This window comes from Acipenser ruthenus, chromosome 2 (genome assembly GCF_902713425.1).
Source record: "Acipenser ruthenus chromosome 2, fAciRut3.2 maternal haplotype, whole genome shotgun sequence".
Lineage (NCBI taxonomy): Eukaryota > Metazoa > Chordata > Actinopteri > Acipenseriformes > Acipenseridae > Acipenser > Acipenser ruthenus.
In genome coordinates, this window is record NC_081190.1 from 7,922,908 (window position 1) to 7,950,290 (window position 27,383).

Genomic DNA, 27,383 nt, shown 5'->3' on the forward strand with positions numbered 1-27,383 from the left:
CACACAATTTGCTACATTTGTGAGTCTCTGCTTGAGAGTTACCTGATTGTACATCATTGTTTTTAAAGGCTTGCTTTTATACAGCCTAAATAATCACTAATTATTTGATGCACTCTCTTGCAAAAATATATATATATATATCTGTACGAGAATTATTGCAATCCTCTCTAAAAATGTGAAGCTTATATGTAAGCCTGTTTTTGAAGGCATATCTATATCCTTGTTTCTATGCAGCAAAGGAGAATGTGCCAAGAAAAATCCATCATACAATAGCTTCAAAGAGCACAGGAAGCCGTGCTGAAAACCAGCAGGCAAAACAGAGTAGCTCAACGGAGGACGGAAACTCCACTAAAACTGGACTTCCTGAAAACCAGGGGCAGCTTGTCTTGGTCTGGTTCTGTTTCCATGGAGACTGCTAATTAGCCTTTAGGCTGCAGTGTACCAGTGCTCTGGCCTGTCTGTCAGCTTGTGGAAGTAGATGATACTTGGTCTATTTAAAGTTGATGAGCAACTCTTTCATGGTGTCATGTAAATAGTGATAAAGGGGAGACTGTTTCTTGTGCTCCGTACTCTCTTGTAGAATTTCATACTATATATATTTGAGCTAAAATATATATGCCTGTGCTCGATGAGTCCTGATAAAAACCTTGAACCGGAATTGCCCATCCCTGTCCTAGATCCACCTAACCCATCCCTGCATATATAACCTAGATCCACCTAACCCATCCCTGCATATATAACCTAGATCCACCTAACCCATCCCTGCATATATAACCTAGATCCACCTAACCCATCCCTGCATATATAACCTAGATCCACCTAACCCATCCCTGCATATATAACCTAGAGCCACCTAACCCATCCCTGCATATATAACCTAGATCCACCTAATCCATCCCTGCATATATAACCTAGAGCCACCTAACCCATCCCTGCATATATAACCTAGATCCACCTAACCCATCCCTGCATATATAACCTAGATCCACCTAACCCATCCCTGCATATATAACCTAGATCCACCTAACCCATCCCTGCATATATAACCTAGAGCCACCTAACCCATCCCTGCATATATAACCTAGATCCACCTAACCCATCCCTGCATATATAACCTAGATCCACCTAACCCATCCCTGCATATATAACCTAGAGCCACCTAACCCATCCCTGCATATATAACCTAGATCCACCTAACCCATCCCTGCATATATAACCTAGAGCCACCTAACCCATCCCTGCATATATAACCTAGATCCACCTAACCTTCCCTACACACATGCCCTTAGTTGTTACAGTTTCATTTTTGGCCATTAATAAACATTACATGTTGGCTACAGTTTTAATGTGCAGCTTCCTGCATTTTAAGTTATTTTTAAGCTTCAAAAGATGCAGCTTCCCTGCTAATGCCAAAAAAGATCATTACCATGACTCTGATTGCAGCTCATAAAGGAGTAGGCACGGTTGGGAACATTGTTATTTTTCTTCTGACTGTTTTGTGTTTAAACAGCACATTCAGAATTAGGCAGTCAGGGTGGATACAGACAGAGCATGCTGACGGTGAACCCCAGTCTGTCTGCAGTACAAACTGAAAGCATACTGTACAAAACACTAGGGCTGCTACGATTAAATCGAAAATTGATTTTACAATCGATTCCATTCCTCATTATATACATTGATATAAATACTGGATAATTGATTCAATAATAAAATTTTTGTAACGTGCATAGTTAATAACATTATTTAAGTTTATCAACGAAAATGCCCTGCCTTGCTATTTACAGTATTTCTGCCAGACAAGCAGTGGACATGCTCTTCTTTTCCTGCTTGTGTTAACTGCTCTGGCCTGGTTCTCCTCCTACCTCTCCAACCGCACTTATCAAGTAACCTGGCGTGGAGCAACCTCCACACCTCGCCCTCTCTCAACAGGAGTCCCCCAAGGGTCAGTCTTGGGTCCTCTCCTTTTCTCTCTCTACACCTGCTCCCTGGGCCCCCTCATCGCATCCTATGGTTTCTCATACCATTTCTATGCTGATGATGCTCAGATTTTCCTCTCCTCCCCACCTCTGACTCCACCATCCCCTCCCGTATCTCTACCTGTCTGTCTGCTATCTCCTCCTGGATGCACTCACATCACCTCAAACTTAACCACTCTAAATCTGACCTCCTTTTCTTTCCCTCCTCCTCCTCCCCCTCCTCTGATCTCTCTATCTCTGTTCCTCTGGAATCTACCACACTCTCTCTCTTCCTCCGCTAAGAACCTCGGAGTCACCCTGGACCCCTGCCTCTCTTATTCCCAGCACATCTCCACTCTGGCACGCACTTGCCGATTTCTTCCTGAGCAACATCCGAAGAATCCGACCCTTCCTCACCAACTACGCCACCCAGCTCCTGGTCCAGGCCTTGGTACTCTTCCGCCTAGACTACTGCAACTCCCTCCTGGCTGGCCTCCCTGCGTCTGCCACCCGTCCGCTCCAGCTCACCCAGAACTCCGCTGCTCGCCTGGTGTTCTCTCTGCCTCGCTTCTCCCACGCAACTCCACTACTCCGCTCACTCCACTGGCTCCCGATCACCGCTCGCATCCAGTTCAAGACTCTTGTACTAGCCTACAGATGCCTTGACCAGACTGCACCCAGCTACCTCCAGACCCTCATCTCTCCCTACACCCCCACTCGACCTCTCCACTCTGCCTGCACTAGAAGACTGGCTCTACCTCCTCTATGCTCCCCTGCATCCAGAGCCCACTCCTTCTCCACCCTCGCCCCACAGTGGTGGAATGACCTTCCTACAGATGTCAGGACTGCTCAGTCCCTGACCACATTCTGGAGCCTCCTCAAGACTCACCTCTTCAGAAAGCACCTGTAGAACTCCTCTGTTTTTCCCCTGGGTCACTTATAACCCTTCCTTAAATGCGCTTTACTTGCTCTTATCTGCCCCCTATTTTAATGCATTTAATCCTGTACTTCAGAGCACTGTAATCTGCCAAGTGTTTAATCTGTAGTATTTTGTATTTAATTATATCCTGATGTAACTATCATTAACACTGTTTTCTGCTGTATTATTGAATCGTATTTTGTCACACTTGTATTTGCTTGAACCCAAGTCATTGTTTTTATTTTGCTCTTAATTGCATTATTACTTGTACTGTGATACTTGAAATGTATTTGCTTACGATTGTAAGTCGCCCTGGATAAGGGCGTCTGATAAGAAATAAATAATAATAATAATAACTAGCATCTGATTTGCTGGTCCTGTCCTACAGTTTTCCTGTCCAGTTTTGAAAATGCTTTGTAAGTACACCCCTCTGTGTATTTGATGTAAACAAACAAAAAAGCGCGGCACCTTGAATCTAGAGCAGGACGACAGGCTTGTAATCCTGGCAAACAGCCTGTAAAGAAATTGTGCACATTGTATATAGTTTGCACTTCTTTGGAGTTTCAAAATGAACTGTTCTATAATGAATATTTAACAATATTCAATAACATTAAAAAAACAAACAAACAAAAAAACATCAGTGATGTATGCATGTTGTGGTATTATTATTATTATTATTATTATTATTATTATTATTATTATTATTATTATTATTATTATTGTGATGCTTTAGGCAGGGATTTCCGCATTGTGTGTTTCACAGATAGTGATGGTTAGGTGGTACAGTATTAACAAGATGCAATGCATGATGCTGCAGCTGTCACTGAATACAAAAAGATGTTTTTCGTAAACTCGTGTCTAGTTTATATAGATTACATTCCAAAGTATTGTAATCTGTTTGGAATAAATATTTTAGTAACACCCCTGTAGTGTGTTAAACTTGCTTTAGGCTGTTCTTTTCTTTTTTTTCTCTGACGCTACCAAGGCGTAATTACCGCTCGCATTCAGTTGTTGTGCTCAAGCTTTTACTGAACAGCAAAGATATTAAAATAATCACGTGAGAGGAATGGAGCGAAAATGTATGTGGGCAGTACAATCATTGATATTTATTCGAAGATTCAATTTTGTGTGCCTGTAACAGGGCGAGCAGCCCTGTACATTGTTTTGTGTTATTTTTAGAACGAGGGTTCATCCTCCGCCCCTGTGCAAAGTATTGTTTTTGTTTATTATGATTTATTGTATTTATGTCGGCGAGCGCCGTATGTTTTATTGTATACATGACGGCGAGCGCCGTATGTTTGTTATTGTTTCGTTTATTTTTAAAACGTCTCCTGGCAGAGGCGAGATCGGTGCTCGTCCTCTGCCAGGAGTAATAATTAATAAACTCGTGCAGAAGGTGAACCATCTCCCGAATTAATCCCGTAATTAATTCGGGAGATGGTTCACCTTCTGCACGAGTTTATTAATTATTACTCCTGGCAGAGGACGAGCACCGATCTCGCCTCTGCCAGGACACGTTTTAAAAATAAACGAAACAATAACAAACATACGGCGCTCGCCGTCATGTATACAATAAAACATACGGCGCTCGCCGACATAAATACAATAAATCATAATAAACAAAAACAATACTTTGCACAGGGGCGGAGGATGAACCCTCGTTCTAAAAATAACACAAAACAATGTACAGGGCTGCTCGCCCTGTTACAGTGCCCAATTAATCAATTGCTATTTGGAGGCTTAACTGACAGCCCTACAAAACACTGTATTTATTTTCTGTTACATATTTCACCTGATTGGCCTTTATTTTCCCTGTACAGTAGAAGGCAGTGACCAACAGCCCTCAGATGGTTTAACCCAGCAGGTGTTGGTGAGCTGGGGATCAGCAGACATGGAGTGTGAAGTTTATAGCTTTCTACTGGTAACTTAGGTTGAATATAAAAAGAGTCTTCAACTGCGTTTGGTTTTGAACCAGCTCGATTAGCTTAAAACCATCTCTCATCAATCTTAAAAGCAACACAGGACTTCACTGTAATTTGTAAGTAGGTGAAGCAAGCCTGTCTGCGCGTCAGTACTGAACCCTGTGTGTGTGCTTGTTCCAGGGGCAGGTGACAGCCTACGCAGTGTTGGAGACAACGGCTCCTCTGCCAGAGGAGGCTGAGTGCTATTTGGTGTATGAGGGTTCCAGCCAGGACCACATCACAGAGGCACAGATACATTGTGATGGAAACACAAGCACTCTTCATTTTGTTGTTCCAGGTGAGTCTGCATTCCCCGCTGCGCTGTGCGTGCGTGTGCGTGCGTGCGTGTGTGTGTGTCTGTGTGTGTGTCTCGGCTAACACTCTTCCAGCTTGACACTTCAGACACAGCTGCTGAGGAAGTCTCCATTGTCCTGTTCCCTAAACTGGGAGGTGGAGCAGCTAAACTGAAGACACAACAACAAACACACAGGCTTTTCTTGTGTCCCGTAGTCTGTTTTGTAAGATTTGAATTTCGTACTAACCGCATATGCTTGTTACAGTACAGTCTGTGGTTCTTCATTGATTTTTCTATTTTCTATTTTTCTATTATGCATTTCATCACTGGTGGTGTAGAGGAGATGTTGCATTTTACTTGTAGTTACTGCTAGTAAATGTTATCACATCCAGACAGGCCCTGGCACATACAGATAAATAAACTTTTCATATTTTGTCTAACCACTGAAACCATGTATTTTTCAGAAATGTAGCACATTTCCAAGTGATTCCAATGAAATCCCTTTTTCTGCACTTCACATAAACCACTTCAGCCTGTGCTGGGTGGTATTGGTGTCCGGGTTATTCCACACATGCTCTGTTCTGAAAGATCCATTGACTTTCCCAGGATGTATCATGCTTTCCAACACATTCTTTCATTCCTTCCAGTTCATGTTGCTTCAGCTATGTTTTGTTAACACTTGGTATTATAAATAAGAAAAAAAGCTAGTATCGGCCAACATGCAACTGGAATGTACAATGTTATGAAAACTCGGTACCAACCAGTTAAAAATAAGAAAAGAAAAGAAAGAAAGTTAATTGCAGAGTGCTGTCTAAGCACTATATTATGTAATAAAAAGCGTGTTGTTGGCATTTGGATTAAACCCCCTGATTGAGCTGGTAATGAATTTTTGGCCTCACTCCTAGTGGAACACAAATATAGAGGCTTAGCTTTAGCTATGGGACACACAACTTTATACAGGTTATTTTATCTGAAATGATAAAAAGATACCTTTGATACCAAGCATGCCTCGGGTTACCAAGGCGGTGCTGAGTAATATGAAAGATAGTGAGCTCACTTGTATTTGCTTTACGTAACGGGGACATCTACCAAATTCTCAATACAAAAACACACATGCGCCTACTGTTGGTGTTAGCGGACGTGTCCATTCTAAGCTATGCCTTGACAGTCTGTTCTTGTGTGGGGAATGAATTAAAAGGGCACACAGAAAGAGAACAATTCAAAGGGATTTATGATGAGGTTGTATAGAAACATTTAAAAAGGGTTACAGAGTTAAACCTAGACAATACAAGAACAAAACAGATACCAGGACCAGAGCACTTTTTTGAGGTACTGCTGTGGCACAGAATGTGTTGTTGTTGTGTTTACCTGAAGAATATTGTGTATGAAACTCGAACACGTTCGGGAGTCTGGGCTAAACATTCTCAGAGCAAATGCAATCAAGCAGTGGTGGCTGTTGTCTTTTTGGATGTGGCTGCTTTTCATTTTACTATACATGAGTGTTGTTCTTCTCAAGAAAAAAAAAAAAAAAAAAACGTTTTTTAATGAACTTTGATACCCTAGGCGGTGTTGAAAGACTAAACTTAAATGGGATGAGAGCAGCATGTTTTCATACCAACTTTTGTTTTCATTATTTCAGAACCATTTTGTGGCTAACACATAGCTATTTACAGTAGTCATGTATTAGGACACACTGAAACGGTTTAAAGTTAAATTAAAGTTGAAAATGCCAGAATGCCATGGTGATTACTCGGGACATCTTACTGACATGCACCATGTAGTTTCCATTCGTGCTTTACAGCTGTCTTCAGAACCACAAGCAAGTTAAACGACTTGCTGAGTGTGACGCACACACAGTGAGTCATGGTCTGAGCTGGAAGTCAAAAGATCTCTGGGTACTTAACCACCTCCCAAGGAAATTAAAGGAGATGCTGTATCTTTTTTACTTTGTGGAACAGAAGCAGGGTGTAGAAATGTTTATTTCTTTTACTTAAGTCCCTGCCATGTTTACAAATACTGTCATCGGTTTCTTTAAGAGCTTTTGTGCAATCCAGTTCTGCTGTTGTCCGCCCAGTTCATTTGTGCCAGCTTCACGGAATTGCCTGAATGTGCACTATTTATTGGGATCGCCTTTCTGAAACCCATCCATTCTGGGGGAGAGCAATTCAAATGGGACCTTGGTGGCATAGGCATATGCTCATATATAAAACCACACATTTCAGCATTTAAGCAAGGTGGTAGGTGAGAAGCACAGTTTTTGGAAAGATAATTTGGTTGATCTTATGACTTGCAGAAATTAAGAAAATCTCATGCTAACCAGACAGGTACCCTAACAAATATCCCTGAAGCCTGGTGATCCATAAGACCATCACAAAAATAATCTGATTTGTAATTACTTTAGAGGGCAATTCAGTTGATCTGTGATAGAAAACAGATGCAGTAGTACTTTCACTATGCAGGAGCAATGTCTGTCTGCATCCAATTGGATGATTAGATGTGATTTGTCCCAGAGGCCCCCCTCTGTCTCGACGGAGCCTCCCTCACGACAGGTGAGGCTGGACGGCTCTGCTTTATTTGTATTTTTTTCTAACAATGACTGTTATAACATCGTTTGGAGTAAAGCAATCCTATCGATTCACTCCAAACTGAAATTCAGAAATAAAAGACTTGGTTCTGCTTCTCCAAAATAAGGTAGTAAATGATCATCTGCAGAACAGATGTTAGCTGTTCTGAACCCTCTTTAAACCCTCTCAGTTGCATTTGATGTCAGCTTTGAATTTGTGTGCCTTGAATTCCATATGGCATGTACTGTAGCGTTGCTGCATAGGAGAAAATGCTACTGCTGATAATAGCATACTTTACTTTTGACCAGCTGGTGAATTGAATGCATAAAATGTATATGTATATAATATAAAATGTATGGGCAGTCAGCTGAAAGCAAAACTGTAAATCCCTGTGTTTAATCCCTATCTTTAGTCATTTGCTGCTGCAGTGAACAGAATCTCTCTTAAAATCTCTGTCGCATTACTGCAACAGGTCGTTCAGTGCTGTGTTTGATTGCTGTATAGCCACCAGGTGTGTTGTTTGTACTTGGCTGGGGTCTGAGAGATGAATCTTCTTGTTTTTAATGGGGGTGGGTGTTTTTAAATGAGTGCTGGTGGTCTTGCTGTAAGTCCTAGTGGACACATGTGATGTTATAACATTGACTCTTCTTTTATTTCCAGGTCATAACCAGTTGGAAAACGTGTCTGTTACTGCCTACATTTACATGACAGGTCACCCCATCGCTGTCCTGGCCAGAAGCTCTGTCACGTACATTCCGGATAAAGCACATGAGCTAGCCCGATTCCTGGTGGATCACTCTCACTGTCTAACTGCCAGTAGCCACCTAACCCTACTGAAGAGATTTGGACTGAGTGGAGAAGCCAGAGGCACTGTCGATGACAAGACCACGCTAACCTTGGCTCACCTGGAGTTCCCCTATTCATGGAACGTCCTGGGAAGCCAAGCTGGAGAAGGTATGTTTGTATGTTTTGTTTTATTAATTATAGATGTATTCCTTTCACAGGAACAGCAAGATTATTAACATTAGCCCTGCACCAAGCCCTGGGTTTTAGCACTATCTCAAATGCAGTATATTATTTAAATAATCAGTTGCTAGTAGTTTCATGTTAAATAAACGTCCCCCCCCCCCCCCCCCCCCCCTAGCTGCATGAGTAACACCTATTACCTACAGACTCAGGTGTGACTTATTAATGCTGTTATGAGACGTGTGATCAGTTCCAAGCAGATTTACCAGGGGCTCCTGGCACCTGTCCTTTTCAATAATATCCCTTAGCAAGGGGCGTTCTGAAGCTCAGGACTGGGTGCGGGCTAGCGAGCATTTCAGTCCCTGTCGTAATGTTTTTTAGTAACTGGAAAATGTTGTTAGGCCCAACAGGCCTCTCCTTCATTTTCTTGTTTTCTCATAATATCTCTTTCCTTTTTTTTAAAAAACACTTCTGTGTGGGGTGGGGTGGGAATTTCACAGAAAAACAAATACTGTAAGTTCTTAAACACTTCAGATTCCGAGTGCCAGACCAGTGACAGGAGGAGGAATACAAACTAAGACAAAGGGGGAGAGACTTTTAATGTGTTATTTTTCTGTAAAGGAAAACTGCTTACTTACATCCCGGTAGTTCTAAACACTGCTGTTTGAAATCATTCATTCCTCATGGTAAATGTATCTTATAATATAAATTAGAACAGAGTTCCAGCACAAGCACTCTCTACTGAGCCGTTTGAACTCTCTGAACGGCTGCGTGGGGCACTTTAATTAGAGGGCTTCACACACCTTCTCCATGATGCTCAACAGACCAATGTCTTACTGCATGTTGTTATTCTTTGAGTGGTTTAGTAATAAATACAGTGCTTTCACTTTATAACTGAAGGACTAAAATTTACTAATTTGTAGATAATGCCGAGGATTTCTGAAGACCTGGTTCATTTCATGCAAATGATAACCTACTGGCAGAGAGACTGTAAAAAAAAACACACCATGAAATTCATACATGGCTGTAGTTGATTTTTATTTTGTCGAAGCGTCTTTTAATAACACATTTGAAATGTTTCACTTGCATTGCCTGTAGAATAGAAGATGCTGGAATGTAACAAAAAATATCAGGTCACATGCCATCAAGATGCAATAAAGCAACGAAAATCATTTACCAAGATGAGGCAATTATAACCATTAGCCAAGGGAGGAATAATGAAGGTTTCCATTCAGGGCTCTGCTAAGTCTAGTGCCTTTTGTTCCACTATATACAGGGTGATTGGAAAGTAAGTTTACCACATCAATGTGTTGATGTGTATACAGTATATATATCCTGATGAAGTGTATATATGTGTGTGTGTGTTCTGATAAAAGCCTTGAATTAGCTATTTTATCAAAGCAAGGGATTAAGCTGAAATTGGATCTAATTTTCTTTGACTTTTAAAAACCAGACCCTTTCATTCATTAGTTCTTATTTCTTTTAAAATATAGATTTATTTTTAGATGCGGATTTATGTAGATTACAATATGAAATTAACGGTTTCAATTAGTTGCCCTAATTATTACCTCAGCGTGTTTAAATTTAAATGTCTTGAGGAGTCAGGGAAGAATAAGGGCCAATTAAATTAATGGAATCCATTTATGCAAGAAAAATGCCCAAGGGTGCCTCTGTGTCTAAGCACATTTGCACTTGCTGTTTTAACATAAAGAACATGCTACTTCGGTGCTTTAATGTAATTTGGGTGTGCTGTGTGGGTGCAGAAATAAAATAAAAGTAAAAACTCTAGCAGCAAAGACCGGAGATGAGGAAATTAAATGTGGTGCTGTAGTTACACGACCCTTGCTCTTTCTGAGACCAGCCCTGATCTGTGCTCTGTTTTTCTAAGAGATTAACCTATAGCTCTGCTTTCTACAAAGGGTAATTGAACTTGAGTTGCACGTGGCCTCTGCCCAGTGGCTTCATACAAACCTAATCAGTCAAAAAGTCTAATCAGATCAGGCACTTTCGCAGTTAAAAACCTTGGATTCACATGCGACTAGTGGAGTGTATTACATTCTAACCCAGCTAGGCTTGGCCATGGGTGTGTAAACATTAGACTGACTCCCACCTGAGTTAGGCTGGGTCACGCAAGCAGAGCTGCCTTGAATAACCTGTATTTTTGTCTCAGGCCCAGCCTGTAAGTTATGAGATCTGGAATGAGCTGATATGGGGCTGTCTGTTTGGAAGGGTGTGGCTTCTTACCCTGGCTTTCAAAAACTTTTAAACTGCATTTTCATGAGCTTTTATCCTGCTTTTTTATTCACTCAAACCTGCATATAAGACTAAGCCAGTTCAGTTTTAACAGGCAGTGGCCAAAGGAGTTTCAAAAGGTCGGGTCAGGTATCGAAGTGTTTTGTCCCTTTTTGCCCCTGAATGCAATTGAAGGCTTTAACATTGACACTGCTTGACACTACTTGTTGTCTAGTTACACATGACAAAGTTTAAAGAATATTAAAAGTTAACCGTATCGTGGGTGAAGGGCATAGATATGACATAATTGGTTTCTTTATTAAGCAACCTTGTGAGGGGAGCTTGTATGATTGTGCAACCTGCCATCACTGCCGCTGCTCCTAATACTGCTAATATCTCCTAACCCATTTCAGTTGGAAACTTCATATTTTCAGTGTTATGGGTAAAATCTAACCCCTCACCTGGACTTGTGACCTAAGATGGCTATCATATTGGGTTATGTTACTTTTTGTGTACCTGCTGGTAAATAAGCAATGTTTCAAGGTGCTGGCTTCATATTCGGTACACAGCTGTATTCTGTGATTCTGTCAGTCACGTTCAGGGTATCAAGGGTATCGTGCAAGAAAAATAAACCCTTTTGTGCACATTTTGTAAAGATGTCCCTGTGTCAAAACCTCATATTTCAGAAACCATTTGAGGTAGTGACTTCATAACATATAAACCCTGCATTGTGAATGTTTTGGTGACCATGACATTGACCTGTGACCTAATATGGTGACCATATCGAGATAATGTGACTTTTTAAGTTTCTGCTTTATAAAGACAGGACACTTATATACAGCTGGACTGTTTGATGTTCTTACAGATAGTGTGCAGTAGAAATGAATTATTTCCCTTCTACTTGTTTAACTTATTTGCATATGAGTAATACTGCTCTTTTCAACAGCTCCATTTTTATTTAATTTGTTACAACACATTCAATCTCGTATGACATCCCTTAGATAATGCCCCCGGGATGCTTGGTTTTGCTTCACAAAAACTCCCATTTCTAGTTACACCAGTTTTTGAAATGTTCTGGTAATGCTGTGATTGAACAGTAAAGGGCTTCATAAGTGCTCTACACAGCTCCATAAGTAGGAACTGGGGATATTTTTAATCAGCCACTACATGTAAAAATCACTCGCTCCAGTCAGAAAATCTTTATGAGACCAACAATTTTCTAATTGGCTGATAATACCATGTCAGTGAAAAATGTGAAGTCGGATCGATTGTAAATGTATCTTTGTCAAGCTGCCAGTGTCTTCTTGCAGCTAACCAGACCTCTGTCCACAGGGAGTCTTAATAGAATATTACATTATTTTACGGATGGTTTGTTTGTGGGTGGATTGTTAATATCGGCAATATTAAATGAACAAAGAAGACAAGTTTCCTCATGCCATAAATACACTGACAGACTAACTTTGTTTTAATGAATAACATATCGTGGCAGAGACAGCTGCAGGGGTGACGTCAGACCAGGGATACACAGACAAAACATACGGGGCAAAGCTGTGCTACTGCACTCGTATTTATTAAACAATAACACCAACAAGAAAAGGGCACATTGGCCAAACTAATAAACAATAACAAACACTAACGGTATTGCACAAAACGAGTACCTTTTGGATCTCTTTAATCAAATAGCTGTCGCTCTCAATTTACCGTCCTCTTCTCAGCTCTCCTCTAATGAGCCCGCAGTGGGTCTTTTATATTTATATTTAATTACCCATTAATCAAATAATTACCTTGTTAAGGCTCCAGCCACATTCCCATGAGATTTATCGCGATGGGGATTTAACCCCATCCACGCCGACTACACTTTATAAGACCAGCTTTTCACCGGTCTCAAATAATAAATAATAATGCACACAAACATCAATAACAATAATGATAATACAAATGAAAATACATACATAAATAAAAAATATACACAAGGGGTGGGCACCCAGTCACACATATATACAAAATTGATGGCTGGGCCCTGGTCCAGCAGGGAGTAGGAAGGTGATATTGCCAGGGCTCTTGCTGCTGTTGCTGTTGCTGTAGAGGTCACAATTTCCTATATTGCTCGCTTTTACCCTAATACAGTATACATAGTATGTGTGTTTATGCTTAAGCTTATACAGGGATCTAAAAAAAAAGAAGAAATGCCGCTCTTTTTTTAACTGGTTATAATACCTTGGCATTTGTACATTTTCAGTTCTATTTAAAGAGATTTGAAGTATTTATGGTAAAGAGAACAGAATGCAGTGTAATACAACACACTTTGGAAATGGTATTTCTTCTGGTTGGATTTGGGTGCATTTCAGTTCTAAAGCAGAGTGATCCGCTAAGGTATCTACTTCAAACAGGGAAGTAGGTTTTCCCATTATGTAGTTAAAATAAATAAGTAAATGCATAAAACGTTTTTTCCTCAAAATCAGCTCGACACAATACCACTCTGAGAGGCATGTTTCTACACAGTATAGTTTAACAGCTTAAATATGTACAGTATAAACATTAAACAGCATATTGGACAGTGCACCTTGTACACACATTACTCTACACAAACCCACTATATTGTTCCTGCCGTATGGTACCCCACAAAGTGAACCATGTCTTAGGAAAGCCTCCTCAACTGTGTCACTGTCCCATTAAAGGCACAGCGAGGGGAGAAAGTAGGAAGGTATGATGACACAGTGGATTGAATTGAAGACCTTCAGTGTTGTTTGAAGCGAGGAGTTTAATTACTCTTTAATTACTCTTGGCAACTGCCAGAGTTTGCGTTATTAGAACAGCAAGCAGGGAAGCAGAAGGGCCAGATCGTTCTCTTAAGTAAGTAAAGTTTTGTTTTAATTGTAACCTGAGTTGTTGCTAATTTTTGATGCTGTAAAGTTGACATTTCTTCCTGTATCTCTACCTGCCTCTCAGCCATCTCCTCCTGGATGCACTCACATCATCTTAAACAACCTCTCCATGTCAGACCTCCTTTGCTTCCCCCCTCTTCCTCCCCACTGCTGATCTCTCTATCTCTATTCCTCTTGAATCCACCGCCCTCTCTACCTCCTCATCCACCAAGAACCTCGGTGTCACCCTCGACCCCTCCCTCTCCTACTCTCAGCACATCTCTACTCTGGCAGGCTCCTGTCGTTTTTGTCTCAGCAACATATGAAGAATTTGCCCCTTCCTCTCCGACTACTCCACACAGCCCCTAGTTCAGGCCCTGGTACTGTCCCACCTTGACTACTGCAACTCCCACCTGGCCGGCTTCCCTGCCTCTGCTATCTGTCCGCTCCAGCTCATCCAAAACTGCTGCTTGCCTTGTCTTTTCCCTTCCTTGTTTCTCCCACGCTACACTGCTGCTCAGCTCACTCCACTGGCTCCCTATCGCTGCTTTCATCCAATTCAAAACTTGTACTCGCCTATTGCTGTCTGACCAGACTATCATTTCTTCCTACACCCCCTCTCGCCCCCTCCGCTACTCCACCAGCGGCAGATTAGCTGTACCCCCCCCCCCCCCCACTCCCCTGCTTCCAGAGCCCGCTTCTTCTCCACCCTTGCCCCTCAGTGGTGGAACGACCTATACACAGATATCAGGACTGCTCAGTCCCTGACCACCTTCTGGCACCTCCTCAAGACACACCTGTTCAGACAGCATCTGTAAACCTCACAACTCTCCACTATACTGGACTAGATGGCACCCAATTGTTCCAGCACTTGCATCAGCTTGTACTTGCACTTAACTGCTCCATACCTTGCTGTATTCTACTGCTGCTCTTAATTATAACTACTTCCTGTATCTGGTACTTGATTTTACTCTTGTCGGTAGTATTCATGTTTTTTGTAATTGCTGTTATTTGAAGTCATTCTCATCCACTTAATGTACTTACTACGTGCTCTTAATGGACTTTACTTACATAAGCAAATATTTTTTACTGTAAGTTAACTGCTCTTAGTCGAACTCACTCTCAAATGTAATTATTTACTGAATTCTTTATTTTGCTCTTATTTGAATTTGATTATTTCCTTCAGATTTTACTGTACCTTATATTTTATAATGTAATATTTTGTAATGTGATACTTTGTCCTGTGGTATTTTGTAACAATTGTAAGTCGCCCTGGATAATAATCCGTGCATGCCAGGGCAAAAACACTAGAGATAGCTGACGTTCATCCAAAACTTGTGACACAGTGGTTGCATTGTTTGTTGTAAATTATGCAGCTTAATTTGTGCTGGTTGCTGAGTTTATGAATGCTCTGTGCTGTGCAGTTTCTTTTTGAATTAGCACAGAGATGCTTCATTATTAGCTTTTTCCCTGTGTGAAAATGGCAGTGCAAGCCTGACAGAATTTTACTTTTTTAAGAATAGTTACATTGCTAGTTGTATTTTGTTAAATGTGGTCTGCATTAACACAGGTGTCAATATTATGACAGGATAATGACTAACTAATGGGCAAGTTTGGGACTAAATACATTGCTTATTTGAACATTTCAATCTTTGTGCCAACACTAAAGACTGCGTACTGGAAATGAGTTTATGCATCTGTGCTTCCCTCCTTTCTGTAATTTTCCAGTGAAAAAAAAGGCAGTACATAAACATAGATGGTTGTGTTTAGGACCTGATGTGGTACAACTTGAAAAGTCACTAGCCTCTCATTTGCTGAGGGCAAAAACCATATGAAGACATTTGATATTTTATAGCAATACAATGGGAAGTGTATTTACCGAGTGTAACCTTTTCAAATTACCTGCCAGCTGTTTCAACTGAATTTTCATCTTGGTCCAGCCAAACCGGTTTTGATCTACTGGGGATAATGAGTCCCTCTGTTCCTAAATAATCTTTTGTTTAGGTGATGTTCTGCAATTTGATACCTTTGAGTACGCACTGCTGTTGTAATAAAAGTAGTAATAATAATAATAATAATAATAATAATAATAATAATAATAATAATAATAATAATAGTAATAATAATAATAATAATAATAATAATAATAATAACACGTTTTCTCTTTGCATGGTAACGTTGGATGCGTTTGTGGCAGGGTACAGCAACAGTGTTACTCTTTTAGAATCAAAGGTGCATGTCAAATCAGTGTGCTGTCTATCTGATACAGTAGCTCAGACAGTTGTAGAACTCCACTAAGTTCCCATGAAGGGTACTGTGTGTCTTGCCATTCTGGAAGGGATGTATTATACAGTGGACCTTTTTCTTCTAATTTAGTTTTATGCCAGTTCCTACAGCAAGGCTTATATCTTAAATGAACTACAACTGGATTCTATCTGCACTGTAAAACTACAGTGTTTGGAATGCATAATGCAACATTCAGCAGGTTATTCCGCATGTGAATCTAGATCAAAGTTGATCTAGATTTTTATGTGCCACCACACATATTAAAACATTAGAACTTAATTTTAGATTTTAACCTTTTTTCCAGATTTAATGTAAATCGCTTTTCTCCCCCCTAGATTTAACCATAAAAAATCAAGATTTAGCTTAAATAAATGTAGACAAACACATTCTTAAAAGTTTTGAAATTTATAACAAATAAATCTGGAAAACATTATTGTTAAGCAATTAAATCTGAAAAAATAAATATGTGTTTTCACAAAGTAAATATTTATTTTGCCTGCTAAATTTGAAGCTAACATGCAAATGAGCCACCGCCCATTATGCGTTTTGATTTGGCATTGTACGCTGCAGAGCTGCCCTTACACTCCAAAAAACAATGTACAAGTTTCAGAATTTTTAAGAGTGAGTTTGTTAACATTTATGTATTTAGACTTTTTGGTTAAATGTAGGACACATTTGCAATTTATATTAGAATACAGGAAAAAAAATCTAACAGAAATATAAAAATAAAACACTTGTCGCCCGTACATGGAAGCCGACTTTTCGTCTCTGTTCACTGCAGTTTCACTGACACTCGCTACTTCAAACAGCATTTCTCCGGTTGTACAAGTCCTAGAGTGATCGTCAGTGGCTCAATTGAAAGGTAAGAGCTTGGACTAATTAGCTGTCAAAAAAAAGTTTTAATTAACAGAACTGCCAGTCATAGTCCTGACTGAGCAATTGAGCGCTACATCTTTGGAAACCCTTCCTAATCTTGATCATTCTGTGTGTGGGAGTAGCTTCAGGGCACAAACTGCTGTGCACTCATTCTCACATTTAAGACATGCAATTACATCGGGTGAAAGTGCTCAGATCTCGTGTCTTTACCACATGGGATTGCAGTACTCGTTTAATGTCCATGTAGAAAATGTTTTGTACATTTTTCAAGGAATGAAGTCACTAATTGTTTTCTGGCTGCTCTTAATCTTGTGACTCACAGCGCAAACAATAAACAAGAACATGCCAGGAAGCTCCATTGTGTTGAGTGTTGAGGTGTACCGTGCACTGAAGATATTTTCATCTGCTGACATCAAGCCCTTTTCAGAATGCTGGAATGCATTTGTCTTGTATTTTTAACACAAGATGTCTAATGGAGGAAGGACCTGGAGACCCTGTTTGAACTGGCACTAATCCCTCGTTCCTCAGTCACACCTTACTTAAAAAACTGGGAGCAGTTTAAGCTCCCTTTTAACCAGGCGCTGCATAACATGATGTGTGCTTAACTCTGCGTCTGAGACTATGAATGGCAGATTGACCTTCAAATATTAGAGTTTTTGTTTCTTGGAAGTTGGAACGAACTGCCACGCCGAGCACCCAAGACCTCGACAAAGAGACTGCTTTAATAACTGTGCTGGTAAGACAAATGCGTCCTTTCAGAAGTTATTTGTTTTTGCAATCTCTTGCTTATCACATTACTTCTATAATGTGTATGTGCTTGTGCCTTGTTATTTCCATAATTTACATTGTGGAGTGCTACTTAGGACTGGTCCTGCCATTTCACCATTTCAATAAAATAAATAAATTAGTTGGTCAAAATGCGCAATTTACACCCACGTCCCTTTATTTTCTATTTTCTGACTTTTTTTTTTTTTTTTTTTTTCTTGGATTCAGAGTTCAGGCTTATTCAGCCGTGACTGTATGGGCCTTTCTTGTTTTGTTTTTGTATTTTTTTTTTCTTGTTTGTTCCCCGTGCTGGTCTGAAGGACAGAATGTTGGGTGTGCTGTGCGGCTCAGACTGCATTGTTTCACAGACAATCTGATTTTTCCCTTTTCTTTTCCTATTTGTTTTTCAGAGCTCAGGCCCAGGGAGTCCTTACTTCATCTGTCGGTGCGGTTAGGCCTGTTTAATCTCTCTCAGTTTCTGCTGTGCCAGCCTGGCGGCCTGATAGCTTTGTCTTTACCTAACGAGGACGGAGCCACTCCAGAGCAGCTGGCAATTCAGACTGGGAACCAAGCGCTTGTGGAGCTGCTGAGAAAGTAAGTCGTTACCAAGACTTTGTAATGCATCTCTTTCACCAGTGAGTAACTTTGCAGGGTCTTATAATGACAGTCAAATAAAAATGATGTATGCACATATCAGTATATTAGATTAGTTAAAAAGCCTGCTGTTTTGAGTGGAGCTATCTTACATGTACTGCTACTTGAGATTTGAGTGTGTTAAACCTATATACAAGTCTGCAGTACTAATTGCAGTAAAAAAAAAACAAAAAAACATAGACATGTTTTAGAAGTACTTTCTACATTTAAAGCCCAGCAGTCAAATATTAGACATGATCGTGGACTGTCAGAAGCTGGAACAAGGGTGTTGGTCTTGCAAGTAGTCATTATGTGTTAACCCTGTAATGCCCATATGATACAATGCGTAGCCACAGCTCTGTATTACTATTTTTTAAATCCAGCCTCAAAAGTCAGACTTTTTCATATGCAGTACATTACGGGCCTCATTTATGAAAGTGCACTAAACTTTATGGTGCACGACAATTGCAATTACTGTGCACTTTAATGATTTTCCGTATTTACCGTTGCAGTTTTATTCATTATCAGTGAATAAAATGTTATTCATTACAGTGAAAAGAGCAGAACATCAGATTATTTCATTTTGGGATGGAGATACTAAGATCTACCATTTAGATCATTAAATTAGATGCTGGTGTCTTTACCGTTAGTACCCAGCTGTGTTCTATGGTCATCTCAATAGAGTTCCAATACTGGTGATGTACATTAACTGTTTCACTGCCCCATTGTTTTGACCTCAAGCCATGTAGATGTTAGAGATCTTTTTACTTCATGTGTACAACCAATCCGATCATGTATGCCATTCCCCTTACATTATGCCCCTGGGGATGCTTTGTTTTTGTTCACAAATACTCCCATTTCTAGTGTTTGTGGATTGTTAGAATCATAGCTTTTTTGCCAACAACAAAAACAGTGCAATAATATTGACACCCCAACAATGTCCCTTTAGCAACCGTAATGCTGTGTAAGTGTTGTGCAAATAGAAAAATATAGCAATCTGTTTATGCAACGAACAAAAGCATGCTTCTTGAGGTACTGTATATCTCATTCCAGTATGTAATCAGCCACTATTATGGACCCAGTTAACTGCATATTCAATCACATGATAGAAATAATTCATTGTTGTAAGTATATTATTTTAATGTCTTCCTCTTGTCTGATTGCAGCAGCCACACACTCTTCTGGTTTCCCAACAGATGGAATGTAAAATCATTCGTAACAGTTCTTATCTGGAAGATGTGCATAGAATACATTTTAAATGAGTCTACAGTATAAAAGGCCATCGTTAAAAAAAAATCAAAACCAAAACTAGTTTTTAACAAGAAACCAGACTGATAAAAAATGCCCATATTCAGTTAATTTATATTTGCGTCCGATAAAAATAAAACTTCATTTAATATCTAGGTTACAGTATATAATTTTATCTGACTTGTGTAACATAGGTACAAAGAATGCCCATATTTATAAAGAGCTCACCTGAACTTGTAAACGGGTCAAGGCTGACGACTGCCCACAAAATATGCTGTGTCTTAGTTTTCCAAAGACAATATCTGTAAATATTTCTGAACCACGATACAGCAGGAGGGTGCCCGTGTCTCCACTGATACACACACAGTTTACTTCAGATCAGCAGTCAGCGTGTTACTGTAATAGGACCCTACTTTAGCTCAACACATACATCATGTGGAATGAATGGACTTAATCGTAATAGTAATCATTTTGAATAGGTGCGTACAGCATGTTTTAAATAGAGATCCAAATGTGCTTTCACTGACTGATGTGTAGTGGAGGTCATGGAGGTCCTCACTGCCAGTTAATGACCTGCAGTGTTAGTTGGGTCCAAAGCCATCAATACATCAAGCTGCAACTAAAGCTTTGAAAACCAGGCCCATTATTTTATCGTCATCAGCACTGACCTGTTTTGAACAGAGGCTCCTTTTTAAAAAATACTTGCACTTGACCAGGCTAGTGCAGAATTAGTGTTGAGGCATTTGCCCCAACTGAATGTCTATGGTTGAACAGAGCGCTTGCTTTATCTTGTTTCTGCAGTCCCCCGAATCCCCTGGTCACTGCCTTGGCTGGTATTTCTGAGATCCAGGCTGACAGTGGCAGGCTATTGAAGTTCTTTCATTTATCGGAGGCCTTGACGCTCACCGTCACGCATGGCACAGAGTGGACACTGGAGGCACACATTCAGCTCCTGAGGAAGCATTTAAAGGACAACAACTTCCTAATAGAGGTGAGAGACAGGCTTTGCAATGCTGCTTCTCCATCGCATGCTGGTCCTTTGCCTACAGAAAACGAAAGTATAGAAACTAAAGAAATCGATAGCCATTTGAAGACGCCTATCCATTTATTATGTGTATATATATATATATATATATATATATATATATATATATATATATATATATTACACTGTTTTAAAGGACAGCAGTTATAAATCATGATGCTTCACTTTGATATCCTCTTACCCAACTAAAGTACTCACGCAGCTACACTCCTTTACCATTAGAGAAGGTAAATCGTACATATTAACATACCTTACTGCCACTCCACACATGTAGAATTATACTCTATATGCTGTATAAATGTGCTAGCAGAGGGGTTTTGTTTTTGTGGTGTGTTTTATTTTTTATTTCTTTGGTGATGTATTTTATTAACAATACATGAAAAAATAACAGAAAGCCCTGAATTAAAGTCTGATGACTTTGTTCAGTGAATGGTTTTATAAGTTTAGCGTTTGTGTGTGTGTGTGAACAGAATGGCTGTTTATATCATGTAATCAGTGAACAGCACTAAGGGAAGCTGACGTACAGTCAGGGTAGCAGTGGGTAGTTTTGAAACATGACCTGTTCACATAGCCTGTAGTAAATCAGAAAGAGAGTGAATAACAAGCACCAAGGGAGGGGTGAGGCTGAGAGGCTTGCTGCCGTGTAACACTGAAACTGCTTGTGAGTTTGTAAATCATGGAACACAAAACCCCGCGTTTGATCTTTGGGACTTGGAGCAATAGGCACTCGAATGCTTTTCAGCAGGGCTGTGAACTGTCTGCTGAGTGAACTCTGCTGCAGTAATTGCTGGTTTCCTGTCTGCCATAACTGAGCAGAGGAAATGTGAGCCTACAGCTATGGCCAAAAGTTTTGCGTCACCCTATAGGATTAACTCATTTTGCTTGATAAAGTCGAATGAAACCTGCTGAATAATGTTACGTTAACATATTGAATTACATACTGCTGTAGTTTTCCATATACTTAATGAAAAATTGAAATCTAACATTGAAATATTCTGCTACTATTATGGCTTCTGGTAGACTTTTGCAATATAATTTTGTAGTTTCTTTGATTACATGATGTTAAATAAAATATCTAAGTTATGTTCATATATAAGCAGTGATTGGTGCGCAGATCCCTTCCACAACCTCTTTCAAGATGCCATTAAGGCAAGCACATCACACACAGCCGATTGTACAGGGCATCATCAGGCAGAGTGGTCATGGGCACTGGGCTTCCGAATGAAAGCATGAGAAAGCCCTTTGAAGCCTTATTCCCCTCTGATGACACCAACCAAAGTCTGCTTTTCAAAAGGCAATTTGAACACTTCAGAATCATCGCACCAAGTGCTTCGAACAAAAGCAACCAAGTGTTCAAAAAGAAACAATGCAATGTTGTCCCACTTTGCACAAAAGCTTCGTAATGAAGCTGGGAACTGTTGGTTCTGAAAATAAACTAGATTTCAACTGCAAGAATAAAAAAAGGTAACACTTTAAAATAATGACCGCAAATTCATAATGAATTTCGGCTGAATACCACAGGAATAACACCTGGATATTTTATGAACTTCCTCTGTAAGTTCTGAAGTAATTCATTTTGAATTCAGTCCTGTTGATTCCTGTGGATTTAATTATCCGGATGAATTCCAATGTTCTTGTACTCGTGCATGAATGAACAGATTGTGAGAAGTGCAGAAGATGTCCAGGTGTTGTTCCTGTGGTATTAATCCACCTAATCTGTCCTAAAGAAGGCAGTCTACCACTGTGTCCTGTGTAAGTGGGATGAACTCAGTTCACTTACATGCAAAATGAAAGTGGTTTGATTTGGCCTCTGGCACATGTGATCACATTATTATTTGTTTATTTAGCAGATGCCTTTATCCAAGGCGACTTACAGAGACTAGGGTGTGTGAACTATGCGTCACTTACAATTACGTCTCACCCGAAAGACAGAGCACAAGGAGGTTAAGTGACTTGCTCAGGGTCACACAATGAGTCAGTGGCTGAGGTGGGATTTGAACCGGGGACCTCCTGGTTACAAGCCCTTTTCTTTAACCACTGGACCACACAGCCTCCACATGCCTTATAAATAGTTGTGAAACCTGGTTTAAAGTTGCCTTGCTTTGTCTCTGTCAGAGAATGAATGCATTTCAAGTGTACTGATTTATAAGCTGCATAATCTCTGCACATCTTTTTCAGGTTTAAAGTCTAATTCATTGGTGTCTGTTTAGTGTTTTACTTTCTCAGAAACCTGTGTACTGTGTGGTTTCTATTTCATTCCACCCTAAAAAGGCTTGTGGTTTTACATGTTATATTACATGCTTTATTTATTGAACACTGTTTATTGTACAGTAAAACTACTGCTTTTATTACATGTTGATGAAAATCATCCATTTAATAGAACCACTTCAGATAGTGCAGGTGTACAAATAAACAAACAGTACTGAAAGATGTACATAAGGCATCTTTATGTTTTAGGTTACATCCCTTAAAATAAACGGACTGGATGGCAGGTCACAAATGGAATATACTGAAGGCACTGCTGACAAAGGTACTGCATGTTTTTCTGTATCAATATCTTTGCATATTGCTTAGTAATACAGGTTTAATACAGGTTTATTCAATAACTTGACCTTTTTTTTTCAACTGAAATTCTGCATCGCTTTGTTTTTCACATGTTCTGTTTGGAATGCTGTTTTTTGTAATGTTGTTCCACAAAGGGGCCATCTTTCATTATACAGTATAAAATGGGTCTGTATTTAGAACGACTCCTATGCGTATTAGGGCTTTGATAGCTTCTGCACAAAAAATATATATCCAGTACTTAAACAGAGATCCTCTCTCTTGTACTGGGTTGGCTTTGCTGTAGTATGTGTAAAACTGCTATCATTACTGTCAACACAAGCAGAGCACGTTATACTAGGGAGTTTATTAAATCCAGCCTGGATTATGGGCTTGTAAAGGTGGTTTCTGTTGCATTTAAACTCTTAAACTTATTTAGCTTTAAGCTATACAAACAAAGGCAGCAAGACAGCTCTGCCTTCTAATTCAAAATCTCAGCCAAATTGGTCCTCAACCGCTCCTTTCCCTCAGACGTACATGTTTTATGTGAAATCTTTACAGATGTGTCTGCACATTGCATAGATGTGGTATTGGAAGACTCTGCCACTTTGTGGTGAGACTATTGCTGTCTGCAGTCTGATGCGAGTCGGCTGACTCCAGGACTCTGCGGCCTCAGGATTAAATAGAGGCAGAAAAAAGTCACACAAAATAAAAACTATTTCAAAATATAAACAGTACAGGAGTCAGTTAATAGTATATTAAGATTAAACGTGTGAAGGACCTGGCAGAAAAGTTTTGACAGTGCACAACAACCTCTGAGATTTGTAACTGAAATCATGAAGCAAATTTGACAATCGGATTCATCCGAATAATCGAATAATCCATTTTCGCAGCTCTGTTATGAAGCTCTGAAAATGGTCAAGGCACCCGTGGAGAAAGCCATGTATGCAAGTTCAGGATGGATATCTGTGAATGCACACGTCCGTCCATCCAGAGAGCCACCACTATTGTTCAGGACTGCTTTTATGAACAGACCCGGGCTGGCTCACTGAGGTCTCATAGGGATGAGTTTAAACCCTGTTAATGGCACAGACGATCCCCAAAAGCAGGAATTTGGTAGCTCTGGCCCTTCCAGACCAGGTGCTAATTGTTTTGTCACCCTATTAAACCTCCAACGAGGCTCTAAAGCGGGTAGGGGTTAAACCTGGCATAGAATGGCTCTCCAGGGTTACCCCTCCCTGACTTAGTGGAAGAACTGTTCTGTTATAAGTACTCCGTTTATATAAGTGACCTGGTAAAAACAATATGGGGAAAATGGATAGAAACAAATAAAGGTTTCAAATCAAGTAGTTAAATAAGCCGTACAATGTTTTTATAACAGATGGCTAATCAGTGTGAGAAGCTGGTATATTGATCTTAGCAGAAGGTGTCCTGTTTCATAGAAAGAAATAAACCCAGTAAACCCTGCAGCGTTAAATCCACACATTCTCTCAATCTAAATTCAAGAACTACATCCTCCAACATAAATAAACCTGCATAATCAACTGAGACATGTATCCTAGGTATTGAGTATATTTAACATTTTATTGACCTTTTAATTAGAAGCTGCTCTTGTTTTTCTCTTCAGTTGTTCTTACATTACATTATGTTATGGAAAGGACATAGACCTTGTGAACTGTTTCAAGGCTATGAGAGCTTTGTTTTCAAGCTGAGCTGTAGTGTTACCTGCTGCACTGCCCTCTGCTGGTAAACTTTAGTATTGGATTGAGAGTGACTGATTTCAGATTACAGTGATCGGATGAAGATTACAGTTACAATCGATACAGGTAAAATCTGTCTTGCATGATATGCAGCTCTTGTGACAGAGTGAAGGTCCTGCACATTATAAGTAGGTAAATAGGTAGGACTATTGCAGGGACAGGTCGTACTCTATGTGTGAAGAAGTGGGTGTTGTTGTTTTCATGTTTGGCAGAGGTTAATTCCCTGCCCTAGTCTGCCGAGTTCCCATGTGAAAATGTGTCTTTGCTTGTGATTCCTTTTTCTGCCTGCCTAGTGTGTGTCTGCCCTTTTCAGTGTCTGCTGTTCTGGATCAGTGTGCATGATATCACATCAGCACCTGACACTGAGTGTGTTAACATGTACTAGTTATATTAACAAGCTGTCCCTGTGTAACTGAAAATCTTCCCTGGATCTTAACACACGCATGTTAATTGTATCGTGCAGGAAGAGTGTTTTTGTTAAACTTGTCTGAACACTTTGTTTCACTCCTGGATCGGCCCAAAACCGAACCGATTTGATCTGTGTTTGTTGCAGCTACTGCTATTGGTCGCAGTTGCAGGTAACCGTAGCAACGGCAGTTTGATTGCAGTTCATCAGCTCGATTGCACAAGTCTGCTGTAAGACAATCCCCCTGTGTGCTGTGCTACTGCATTCTAGTGCACCCACTTAGGGGAGAAACATTTCAATTGTTGATTGTTGGTAAGGCAGTTCAATTAAACAGCAATGTTTTGTGACTGTTTTCTATAGTTTGTTTAATCCACTTTAAAGTGCCATAGCTGTTCCATTTTATTACTGATTGTAGCATGCAATAAACTATGTATTGCTATAGAGTGCGGTGGGAACCGCATGCTGTATCTATATATGTAATACAGCATGTTAAAGAGGAAGTCGCTTTCCCGTCCCTTTGTATTTTATGGTGTTTGGTAGCATTATGAGTGACTCTGGGCTTTGCTGCCATGGTATTGATTGATCATTGTTCTCCAGATTTGCCATTACCTGGCTTTGAGCTTGCTTTGAGCAGGTCTGGAGCAAGTGGTGAGACTGAACAGCCTCCCTCGCAGCAATCAATGTATAGGAGAGCAGGAGCAGCCGGCAGAGCTGAGAGGAGCGGCCAGCAGAAGTTAGAGGCTGTGTTGTCGGGCTATTCCAATGGAATGAGCATGGCTGTTCATTTTCAGCACTTAAAGGCAGATTTAGAGAAAAATGATAACTCAGTATTTCAAAGCAGAAACCAGAACCACTGTCACTGCAGACATACGAAAAGGGGAATCTAAAAAAAAAACAACAAAAATGATATTTGAAGCTATTTGCTTTTTAATAACCAACACAGCCTGTTGCCTGGTTACACCGTACCTATCTGAATGTATAACGGGTGATAACGCTGCAGTTTTTCATTTCTTCAACAGGCTCTTCCAAAGATCTCTGTGGGGGAGCCCATACTCTATTAGATAATGTAAGTATGACAGTAACATGTTTTCTGCCTGGTTCATAGTGTGAGGTTGTGTGGATCTGGGGTTTGTTTGGTTGGTGCAGTCACTAGTACACATTCTCATTGGATAAAATGGGCAGATTCCACCAACAAGGGCTCAGAAAACGTTACGGTCATCAAAAATATTGTGTGTCACAGCTGGGTGTTAAAAGGACGACACTGCTTGTCATGATGATTTAATGCATTTGTATGGGTGACGCAGGTAGAGTACCATGAAACCGTCTTACTCACAGTGAGCCAAAGACGGAGGAGTGTAATAAACAAGGAGCTGGATTCTTTTATACTCCAAATCATCATCAGCACATGCCCAACAAAGTAACCAAACCAGAAATATATCATCCAGACAGATCTCATATATATAATACATGTGTGATTTCTTTAACTTGAAAATCAGAATACATGTCCGAGCAGTTGAAAGTATTGGATGCGCTGATGTTTTTAATCATGACTACTATAGCAGCGTGTTTTGTAACACGAGCAGTGTCTTTTTAACATACATTAAAAGCCAGATCTTTAGGAGAACTCATTGCTGTGTGGGAAAACATAGTTCTTATTAATAAGCTAATGTTGCAGTGATGGGGTCGCTGAAAGGGCAGCCGGGAGGATTGAATGCAATGCAAAGCCTAAGGTTTCATAACTTGCTAATTAATTCTGTAAGTCATTTCTGATACACAGCAGAACTATGCAGTGTGGAAACCAGGGACCATGGGGCTCCTTGGCTTTCCAGCTGTTGGCTAAAAAACTAAAGAGACTTGCGCACACAGGTTTCCTTCAACACACTGTAGAAAACCTTATGACTAGTTTCAAAATAAATCTATTAAAATGAAGTTTGCTGTGGTATAATATGGTAACAGAATGATACAGGTCAGGAAGGGGTGGTACAGCAGCCACTGCAGTTTGAAGCGAGTCTGTACAGCTTGTCTGCTTCTGATTAGTTACAGCCTCTTCATAACACTCAAAACAAC

The 27,383-nt window shown here is 40.1% G+C and overlaps 1 protein-coding gene across 4 annotated transcripts in view; it reads left to right on the forward strand.

Annotated features, from left to right (window-relative positions):
* The window catches only part of LOC117403529 (rho guanine nucleotide exchange factor 28-like), a 107,493-nt gene that overhangs the window by 24,371 nt on the left and 55,739 nt on the right, over positions 1 to 27,383 (forward strand). For all 4 annotated transcript variants that reach the window (XM_034928514.2, XM_034928517.2, XM_034928519.2 and 1 more), the window contains exons 3-8: positions 4,977 to 5,133; positions 8,355 to 8,648; positions 18,094 to 18,277; positions 20,366 to 20,555; positions 23,067 to 23,139; positions 26,336 to 26,382. In XM_034928514.2, coding sequence (XP_034784405.2) covers positions 4,977 to 5,133; positions 8,355 to 8,648; positions 18,094 to 18,277; positions 20,366 to 20,555; positions 23,067 to 23,139; positions 26,336 to 26,382 — 945 coding nt within the window. The remainder of the gene's footprint in view (positions 1 to 4,976; positions 5,134 to 8,354; positions 8,649 to 18,093; positions 18,278 to 20,365; positions 20,556 to 23,066; positions 23,140 to 26,335; positions 26,383 to 27,383) is intronic.